Source organism: Echinops telfairi, unplaced genomic scaffold (genome assembly GCF_000313985.2).
Source record: "Echinops telfairi isolate 266 unplaced genomic scaffold, ASM31398v2 ScPeMD7_1;HRSCAF=3_0, whole genome shotgun sequence".
Lineage (NCBI taxonomy): Eukaryota > Metazoa > Chordata > Mammalia > Afrosoricida > Tenrecidae > Echinops > Echinops telfairi.
The window spans coordinates 8,224,995-8,235,698 of record NW_022103896.1 but is presented as its reverse complement, the minus strand read 5'-3'; the positions used below and the strand labels follow the sequence as shown (position 1 = coordinate 8,235,698).

General features: G+C 43.0%; 1 protein-coding gene across 7 annotated transcripts in view; it reads left to right on the top strand.

Annotated features, from left to right (window-relative positions):
- Window positions 1-1,921: 1,921 nt before the first annotated feature.
- PHF20L1 (PHD finger protein 20 like 1) overlaps window positions 1,922-10,704 on the top strand; it is a 66,523-nt gene continuing 57,740 nt past the window's right edge. For 6 of the 7 annotated variants that reach the window (XM_004697387.2, XM_045283518.1, XM_004697386.2 and 3 more), the window contains exon 1: window positions 1,922-2,037. In XM_004697387.2, the coding sequence (XP_004697444.1) occupies window positions 1,955-2,037 (83 nt within the window). In that variant the 5' untranslated portion in view covers window positions 1,922-1,954. The remainder of the gene's footprint in view (window positions 2,038-10,704) is intronic. The other variant, XM_045283583.1, reaches the window with a different exon arrangement.

Here is a 10,704-nt window from a genome sequence, read left to right as displayed (position 1 = left end):
TCTCTTCTCCGCCGCTTGCCAATTGCCCCCAACTTTCACCACCCTCGTTCCTTTTTTATTCCTTCCCTTCGCCTCCCTCTCCGTTCCCTCGCCTGGATCCTTCTCCATCGCCTGTCTGACTTGGTAAAAGTTCCTCATAACAGATCCTTCCCCTCCCCGGAAGAAGTGAGGAAACTTTCTGAGTTTCCGAAATGATGTCAGGGATTCGGTGCGTGCCCTAACCTCATCACTTATTACAGGCTCTCTGTCCGATCCTAGAAAATGTTAGTGTAACCGTGGAGCCCTGCGGAGTTCCTCCCGGGGAAACCGAGAAACGTGGATGAGATTTCCGCAAGGACATTTAAGCGGTAGTGCTGATACTTTGCACGCTGAAGAGACCGGCTTTATTTTAAAAGTGCTTAGATGTCCTTTCTTTGTACATCAAATGCACCCTGCCTGAGCGGAGACTCCTGTTACATTGTTAATGCTCCTGTCCTTGCTGATGCATAAAAAATCATTGCGGTCCAGTAAATTCCGACTCCTAGCGACCCCATAGGACAGGGTGGAGCTGTCCCAGGGGGGCTTGCAGGCCCTCATCTGCCATGCGTTTTTTCCTGTGGAACAGCTGGTGGGTAGGGACCAGTGAACCAGTGCTTACCCACTGTGCTCCCCCCACTGCCCCATAAGAGAAGCATTCCCAGCACCCTCCCCACCCATGAGTGCTTAGGTTTGATTTTTACAGTTTGAAGGCAAATAAGTATTGATGCTATTTTCTTCCCTTGCCCATCAGATTCTTTCAAAGAGAGAGGAAATGGCAAGTAGACTTTGGTTTGCTGTTAACGTTTTGTCTATTTTGAATCGTGTGACCAACCCATCTTTAGAAAAATGATAATTTATTTGTGTACTCTTCTAAAAGCTGTCAGGGATCATAATGACTATACATATGTTTTATAACATAAAAACATAAATGTTTGTGAATCCCTGCTGTCTCTGAAGTCATAAGTGTACATTTCTGCCCAGACTGTCTCCAAAGGCCTTCAGATTTTTGAAGTCCTCGTTAGTGAAAGGCTTCTTTAGGGAGCTGGGTGGAGGGTGTGGCTCAAAGGCTAAAAAGTAACCCCCTTGTCAATGCTCTAGGATGGAGAGTCCTGTGTAGTTTTCTGTTTGTTTTAAACTTGCAGCCACCCTTACTGTCAATGTGGGCACTGTGTTAACATCCACCTTAGAAGGAGGGTGTCTGGGTTAAAAGGACATCCATTTGATTATTGCTTATTGGATGTGAAGCATAAGAAGACATTTCCTTAATCACTTTTGTAGGTTAAGTGAAAGGGATTCAAGTATTAGCTACAAGGTGGGGGGATTGTTGGTGTTGAAAGCGCCTGTTTACAGGAGGGAATACTGTCCTCTTCACGGAAGGAGGAATATGCTCACCACTTTGGTCTGATTCTGTGTATTCCTTGGTGCCTCATCCAGTGTGTTGTATTAAGCACTCATAATTATTTGTTAAAATGGGAAAATCTTGATGAATTCATTTAAGAATTTCACTTGGTCACAGGCCACGATAGGCAATTATCTTCCACTTCAAAGACTGGAGAGCATTTTGGGCCCTCAGTGCGGGGAAGTATCCTGAGTCTCTTCAGATGACATTTTAGGGCATGTTTGCAGTTCTCATGCTCTCATTCTTAAATCTTTACCTTTCATCTCTCCTTTTTTCTTAACTTGCCACAAAGGTTGTTTCCAAATACGTAATATGTGACTTGGCTATGTTTCTAATTGTTATTCAGATTCTTAAAATTTGGCCATTATTGTAAGTAGCCATTTAGTGTTCCCTCTGTTTTTTTCTATTCACTCACAGGATGCTATGCTCTGTTCTCTCTTCTGTTTATTTTAGGTCTCAGACCCTAACAGCCCTTTTTGTTTGTTTGTTTTTCTCTCGAGGCAGTGAAAAGCCGCCACTGAAGAACAGCATCTCAAGATGAGTAAAAAGCCCCCAAATCGCCCTGGGATCACGTTTGAGATTGGTGCTCGGTTGGAGGCACTGGACTACCTACAAAAATGGTATGGAAATGTGAGCTTGTGCCCCACAGCCACTATCTCCAGCCTTACATATGCTGGCTAACTGCAGACACGTCACTTTTGAACACACATATACATGACTTCTCCTTTCCCCGCTCTGCAGCAGAGTCCTCCGTTTAGTGTTGAAGAAGTACTCTCTTCAGGGGAGGTGTCCGAGGATGGAAAGCAGGGAAGGATAGTATCCACTGGAGTACTTAAACTGGAGCTGGCTCTGGAGGGGAGGATGCCCAAGTTTGGGGTAGCTTTTGATGTTTGAGGAAACCTGCAAAAGGCAGAGCCCCCATGTACAGCGGAAACCGGTCAGAGAGGGAAGAGGAAAAAGCACTGGTGTTCTCCTGCTAGAGAGGGACAAATAGAACAGCACCCTGATAGACTGCACCCTGTCAGAGGTGGAACACTTGAAAGACTTGAGGCAGCAAGACAGTTCTGTTGAGTCCAAGCTCTGCAGGTTTTACAGTAAAGTTGTTTTCTTGGCATATGTCAGAGGTGGTCTCGAAAGCCACCAGGTATATGAAGGCCCTTCAAAAAAGTTTATTGAGTAATTTCATTATCTTTTAATTTCACTTTCCCATCAATTTTTTGAAGTCCCCTTGAATTAATGGTTAGCATAGTACATTTTTTTTAACCGTGTACACTTTGAGAAATGTCTTCACTATTCTGTGTCTCACCAACAACCAACGATAGGCCCCCTGCATCCTCCACCAGAGGGCACTGACATGCCCCTGCCCCCAGTATTAAATTCAGGGTCTCGCGGAGTTGGGCAGTCCTCTTGGATCTGATCTGCATGGATCTTCTCACTTGGCTGTCTCTAGCGAGTGGTAAGTGTAGGTGGTGTAGCATAGCCCTCATCGAGTGTGTTGGGAAAATGAGAGAGTTGGAAGGGGCAGAGGGGAGCTAGCACACAGGGCCACAGTGGGCTGAGTGGTGAGCCCCTTCCCAGGGATGCCTTCCCCATTTGGGCTAGCCGCCCATGCCTCTCTGCTTCCTGGGAAGAAGTCTGTAGGTGCCCTTCTATTATGCACCTCGGCAGGGCTTAGGGGCGGCTTGGGGTGGTGGTGGTAGTGGTACTGACTCATCTCTGAAACCCCTTTATTTAATGGGGTTTAGCCACCCCAGGACTTGCTCTGCCAGTCTCATTGTCCTTCTCTTCCACTGTAACTGCCTTAAGAGCATGGTTGGCATTTTGTAGACTGGCTTCTTATTGATGTGCAATCAGTTACCTGCCTGTGTTGGCAGTGGCAGGCAGAGAGCTGTTGTTCAGTCATAACGTTTTACTCATGATTCTGCACTTGGCATTGCAGTTCTGCAGACGTCTATATCCTTTCTTTCCCCCCATTACCCCCCATCCTACCTCCCAGCATTGTGCCCTGGCTGGGGCTCGGCTTTGGGACAGCTTTAAACTACATTCTGAGGTGGGGAGGGGCCCTTACTGGGCCTCTTGCCTCTCAGTGGATTGTTATTTTTTCTTGTAGGGGCAGGGGGTGATGGGCTTAGTACTTCTTGCTGGGTGGGGATCATTTAGTGTCCTTGGCGGGTCTGGGATGCACCTGAGTCTCTGGCTCCTCTCATCTCTCCTGAGTGGCCTGGTTGCTCTGGTCAGCTCGGAGCAGAGAACTAGCCTTTCTGCGTAGCTGCGCTCTTGGCACACTGCATTCTAGTTGCCTCCTCTTGGTGGGAAAAGGCAGAAAGAAAAGCCTTTTTTGGCCCAGTTTTCATTTGAAGTTTTTCTCTTATAACAGAGCAGTGAGAACAAGCAAACCTGCAGACATTTTAAGGGTGAGTCCCTTGAAACCCTACTTTCGTAGACTCATTGGAGACCCAAGGCATAAACCACCTGTTGCCATCACCTAAAAGAATGATCTACTTCTTTGCAAGTCTTTCCTAAGTCAGTCCGTCCCACTTTTTAATGTCTTACTTGTCATACTTCATTTCTACTGAATTTTTCCCCCTTTTTAATTTGGACCTTCTCCTGCAAAAAACAGAAACCCAATTCATACTAATGTATTGAGAAGAAACACAATTCATACAAAAGTCTTAAGAACAAACCCAATTCATGCTTGTATGTTGAGAAGAGGAGATTTGTTGGTTCATATAACAGTTGCCATGAGGGATTTGAGAGGTGGTAATGTCCCATCTTTTCTTAAACTAAGGTTATGTGCTTCTCTTTAAAACTGTTCCCACAACTGTTCAGACAGTCCAGCATTGTTAAGTGTTGTCGAGTCAGTTCCGCCTCAGCAGCAATCCTGTGGTCATTTTGGAGCCCATGGTTGCAGCCTCCGTGCCCGTCTGTCTTGTTGAGGGCTCTCCTCTTTTTTTCTGCTTTTTTACCAAGCATGATGTCCTTTTCCAGGGCCTGGTCTCTCCTGACAGCGTCTCGCTGTCCTCACTTCTAAGGAGCATTCTGGTTGTACATCTTCCCAGATAGATTTGCTTGGTCTTTTGGCAGTCCATGGTACCTACAGTGTTTTTTGCCAGCAGCACAGTTTAAATGCCTCATTCTAGCTGTACTCTTTCTTATTTGATTGCTGTTCTTCATATAAATCTATGGTCAGGTTTAAGTATGGGAAATTTCAGACTGAATGTTAATAGTTTTACATTATTTGCTCTTTGGGTTCCTTCTCAGGTTAGGGCCCTTTGTCTGGATGTCATTGGTGACATAGTGACTGTTGACTGAAAGCTGCTTGCCTTTAATCTGATGTAAACTTGATGACTAAGTACGGCAGGCTAAGGTCATGCTCTGCTGTGGAGGCTGTCCTTAATGTTGCATGGTGGTTAGCATCGTGCCAGAGCCCTCGGCTACTCGATGCCAGGAGCAATCCCTCTTCGTCAAGTCAATAAAAGCAGCTCTAGGTTTTGTCTAGTGCATGGTGGTGGGCAGGTTCACCCCCATTCAAGATCCAGCAACAAATGATGCCAGTTTGGTCAGGAATTTGCTCTTTGGTTCTAATTTGACCGAAAGAAGCTCTTTCCTCAGAAGACACACTGCCCCTCAGAAGACATGAATATGAGAGATGCTGCTGCTTCTCTGTTGTTAATCTTAGCTTTGTTCCTCTAAGGAGTGACTAACCCACAGGATTAGTTACTAATTGGGATGGTACCTCTGAAAAACCACAATAAGAACTTGAACTATATGTGTTCCCCAAAGTAGAAGTTGGTTCAGCTAAAACTTTGTCACTGTGGAAGCCAAGGAGAGTATTTTAACCAGGATTAACTCAGGAGCCCTGGTGGCATAGTAGCTTTTGCTTTGGACTGCCAACTACAAGGTCAGGAGTTTGAAACCACCAGTTGTTCCTCGGGAGAAAGATGAGCCTTTCTACTCCTCTAAAGAAAATCCAGTCTCAGAAACCTACAGGGACAGTTCTGTCCTGTCCTCTAGACTCACTATCAGTCAGAATCTACTCAATGGCAATTGTTTTTAAAAATGAGTTTCTACATGGCTTGTCATTTTAACCAAGAAGAAAGTATAATCAAGATATATAGTCTTGACATCATTGACTCAATGTGTGCTTATTGGGTTTTTATTTGATGGTTTTGTTTTTAGTAAGCCAGACCTTTTTGGTGGTAAAATAGTTCAAAAGCTATTGAATTTATGCTTCAACCTCCCCCCCACCCCTTTCTTTTTTGTTATTAAGATTAAAAAGGAAAAAAAAAAAGATTAAAAAGGGAGTACTTTTAAAATCAAGAAGCCTGGATGAATCTCTTTGGAGTATGATACTTGGAATTTCAGAGAACAAAAGGAAGTTGTAGCTAAGTTTTCATGGCCTTATGCTTTCCATCCAGAATTTCCTCAGTGCCCAGCTAGTGTAGCTGCCCACCTTGGTGCTGTCAGGTGTGTTTGATGGCTAACATGAAGGTGAATCACTAGACCCTCCTTACAGATTGACAGCCTCTGACATGCTTTGTAGGGTTGCTATGGGTCAGAATCCACTTGATGTTACTGGGTTTGCTGTTGGGGGGTGGCTAGGGCAGTATCATGCAAATGTACTCATTGATGTTGTTTGGATTGTATTTTAATGACTCTGATAGTAATGGTCTCCTTAATGTAAGTAAACATTAGCCAGAATAATTAAATACAATTTTATTTTTATGAGCTCAATTATATCGAGATTTTAGCTCTCTGCTGCAGGTGTCTTATTAATTTAAAAGGAATTAAAGAGTCTGTACATACTTTTAGTCGATAATTCAAAGGTGTCATTTTTTTTTGAAATTGTGACTTTGTTCCTTCATAAACATTGCCCCATGTCCTAATTAGCTTTGGGTGACGCTGTAATGGAGCAGTAGGTGTTTCACCAGAGAATGGTTGATTCATTTTTAAGATGGATTTTATTTTATTTGGGACACCCAAATTCTATGGGACTTGGTGCCATTAACAGATTTTATTTCCATATGGGATACTAAGTTTTATTCATATAATTCATTTTCTGAGGTCCATGCTATATTTTCTATAAATTCAGAAGCCTTGGCCTGATGATCAAATAAAAGTGAGCCATATGGACACTTAGAAACTTTGACATTCTTGTGAGCAAAACAGTTACTTAAGGAAAATGGATCGAGACAGTATCCTTTCCCTTCCCTCCCTTCTGCATCTTCTCACTCTCCTTTCTTTCTGCCTTCCTCTGTTCTGTTGTATCCTTATTGAATGCTTATGCTTCCCCTCTATTCAGCTGCATGTGAAAAGTGTGAATTCTAGTATGACAAAAATGCAGTTTGAACTATCGAAGTTATTGGATGGGGCGGGAGAAGCTGTCTTTCAAACATTGTTCGCTTTCTTTAAACTGAAGGCATCTACAGCAAGCAGCATCTCTTTTGTTGAGGAAAGCGCTTGCATATCACAATTGGATACATTACCCTTTTCTAATGAATGTAAGTAGAATCAGTCCCATGTTTTACAGAGAAGGGGGGCCTCCTGGGAACAGGGTGATGGTGGGACACCCAAAAAGTCCCTTTGTATGTTTTACGTGTTAAATATTTGTCCCATAAAGGGATAGTGCTTTTGAGTATGTGTCCTCAAAATAAACGGATCAACTTTAAATTAAGTAAAAAGGGTTAAACTGAGACTGTAAGCCTACCCACTGTTAGGGTGGGTTGGATTTTAAAAGAAGACACAACCTGTATTTCTTAGGAAAAATACATTGATATGGCCAGAGCCTATCACACTGCACATTTTCTTAAGCTCTGAGAGAATTCAGCCTTGAAAATACAATGTACACACTATTTTTCCAGGCACGTGGATTGATAATTTTTTTTCTAGTATCACTTTCCTTTTGCATTAGTGCTCGTCGACATTTTGATCACTTACCAGACCTCCAAGCTCGGAAGCTCTGGGGAGGCAGCCAGCTCCAGTTCAGTGAGGTGGTGTGTGATACACGAGTCTCTTCTACAGTGACGATCCTTAACTCTAAATAGTCTGGGCCTTTATCTTGCAAAAATGTTTTTTTTTTTTTTTAAACTTTAGCAGTCTGTGTAGAGACTTTGATGTGCTAATGTTTATAATTAACACGGCCAGGTGTCTTCTGTTGTCTCTCCGTCATATTGTCCCTCATAACTTCGGCACAACGCAAACACTGACAGATAATTAATAAGTCATTGAGGTACATGCAAGGGAAGATGGAGAGTTGAACCATTAATCTATTGGTGGAGGGAGTCTGAAGACTTAAGTGTATATGTTTTTTAAAGTAACTTTAATTGTTGACATGAGTAAGAGGTGAAACATCGCAGCAAGCTGGAAATGATCCTTTGTGGTCAGATTGAAATCTTCATGTATGCAGAGCTTTACAGCTTACAGAGAGCCTTTGTAAATATTAGCATATCCAGTCCTCCTGAAGATTGCTCATTAAGAAAAGTAATAAAATCAAATGGGCTTTGAATACTGATTTAATTTCTCTCTTTTCATTGGACTTAAAATAGCTGCTTAGTGGTGAGTGATTTAATTATAGAAATCAGAGCCAGGGAATACTATACTCTGGTGTTAGTTTCAAATGAAATTTGGGATTCAGGGTCAACCACGAACATTTTGTTGAGTTCTAGTCCTTGGACTTCAAGTGGAATGTTTCTACTTAGTTTTTTTTCCTGGAGCTAAAGGAAATTTTATAGGACAGTCTTAACTTTTTCATTGTCAAATACCCTTTCTACACATTGAAAGGTTTTTTTGAGCTAAATGGAACATTTGCAAATGTGAGTTTTTAAGATGTCCAATTAAAAAAAAGAATTTGCTGCCGTCGAGTCAATGCTGACTCTTGACTACGACCCCTGTGGGTTTCTGAGACTGCACTGTTGGCAGGAGTAGAAAGCCCAGTCTTTCTCCTGAGGAGCTGCTGGCGGTTTCCAACTGCCGACCATGCCGACAGCTCGACTTGTCACCACTCTACTCCCAGGGCTCCTGAGATGTTTACAGACTGAGTTAGTATAGGTGGGGAAGCTGAGGGAATTTTGGTTGTAGCAAGTAGAAACACAAATGCTTCTGTAAATTAGCGTGGGTATTTCTAAGTTAGGATTTCTAGATTTCAATTGGATTGAGGTCTTTGAAGGAAAACTTTGGAAGAGATGAGTTTTATGTTTCGGTAGGAAAGTGCTCTTGAAAAGTAGTATGTAGATCAAATGTTTAAAATGAAAATGTACTTAAATCATATTAAATCAGTTTGAAATTTGTAGGAACCTTAAAATGAATACTTTTAGAGTCCCCCCCCCTCAAGATGAATAAAGTAGATTTGGTTTTTCTAAATTTATATATCTGAACTTGAATGTGACTGTTTGAATTGCCCAATTAAAAAAATCTGATTTCAACTGTAGACTCAGAAAAATGTGATCACATGTCTCATTTAGGGACTTCAAATTAAAGAAGATCCTTTTTGCAGAGGGTTCAAGTTCAACTCGGAGATTTTTGTTTCTTCTTTTAACTTAGAGATTCTTTACATCCAGACAATCAATCACATGTTTTGAATCTTCAGGTTCAAGTAAATTGCTTTGGGAACTATCAGATCCACACCTGTGCACCTGCAGGGCAGTGCTTTAATTTTTAAAATACCCTCAAAAGAAGGACTTGTTCAAGTCACTTTTTAACAGTACTATGGAGCCCTGAGCCAAGGAGCCCCAGTGGTGTGGTGGTTGCTCTTTGGGCTGCGGTCAGCAGCTCTGTGGGAGGAAAACTGGGCTTTCTACTCCTGTATACATTTACTGTCGTGGAAACCTACAGCTGGGTCACTATGCGTAAGCACTGACTGGCAGTGAGAAGAAGCCCGTGTGGCCAGTGGGTTATTGATCGAGTTGCTAACCACAAGGTCAGCGTTCGTGCTCTGCAGGAGAAAGATGAGGCTTTCTACTGTGTGAAGATGTTGAGGTCTCAGAAACCCAGCTCTGTCTTGTAGGGATTGACTCAGTAGCAGTGGGCGTGGCTTTAAAGATATAATGTATTAGTCTAGGTACTTTGGAGAAACAAATCCACAGCAACTCACGTATGAGAGAGAGTTTTATGCAAAGAAAAGGTGCATCACGAAAACATCCCAACCCAATGCTGCCCAAGCCCACAAGTCCAACATTAACCAATTAACCCAACACCAGTCCACAAAGTCCTCCACCTCACAAAACAGAGGCAATGATGCCGACTGTAGGAGGAAAGCTGAGTCAGTGAATGAACAAGCATCTCAGCACTAGCAGGGATCTCCTCATGGCTGCTCCAGCACCCAGGGCTACATCGGGATAGGTCCATGCGGCTTCTCCTTGGGGATGTCTTGTAGGACGTCAATCTTGCAAGCTGAAGCAGGGAGCTGCTAAGGCAGCTGTATCCTGGTGTGACCATCACAAAGCAAGAGACACGAGAACTAGAAAGGCGAGGCTTCACCACCCATTTATCCCTCCGCCTTTCAACCTCGCCTCCCAGTCCCCCTCAAAAAAAAAAAAACACAAACAAAACTTAAAAGCAAATTAGAATTACAGGTGGAGTGGACGTGCTTATTTTAACTGCCATGGCCTCACCATAATATGCCCTACTGTCCTGGCGCTGTAGTTCTTCATGTCATGTTGATCCAACTTATTATAATTCCTATCCTGGGGATCCTCATTGTTTTCTTATCCTATTTAATATTGAATGGTGAGGAAGAAGGAATTGTTTGTATTAAAAAAAATAATGGGAAGACAGGATGTGGGTACCATGGTCTGCCGGTCTGCCTTGAGCTCTGGGAGTTGGGACTTTTCTCCCCCAGTGCCTTTCTGACCAGGCTGCCTTGGTGGATGACCTTCTAGACCTCTAAATGCCAAATGCATGGCTTTTTACCAACTTTTTCCTTCCTTTGGGATGCCAGCTTCCTTCACTGCACTGCTACAAGGATAAATAAAGTCCAGGGGGCAGAAGTGAGGTTGTAGGCGAGGATTAGGAGTTACGTATGGTTCATTTTGCATGACTCACTAGAGCATTAAGAGGGTTTTCAAGGTGCATAGCAATAGAAAGAGCCAAATGATTACTTCTTGAATTTATATTCAGGTATTGTTATGTTATTTATGTGTTCTCCAGCACCTGTGAACTGGCAGTGGACTGAATTGCACTGTCTGCCTTGTGTGGACGAAAACATCACTGTCTTACTCGCTGTGCTCTGTCCTCTCTGACCCCGCCTGGTTCCAGAGTGCTGGAATTTTGACTCTTTGCTGATAAACTTA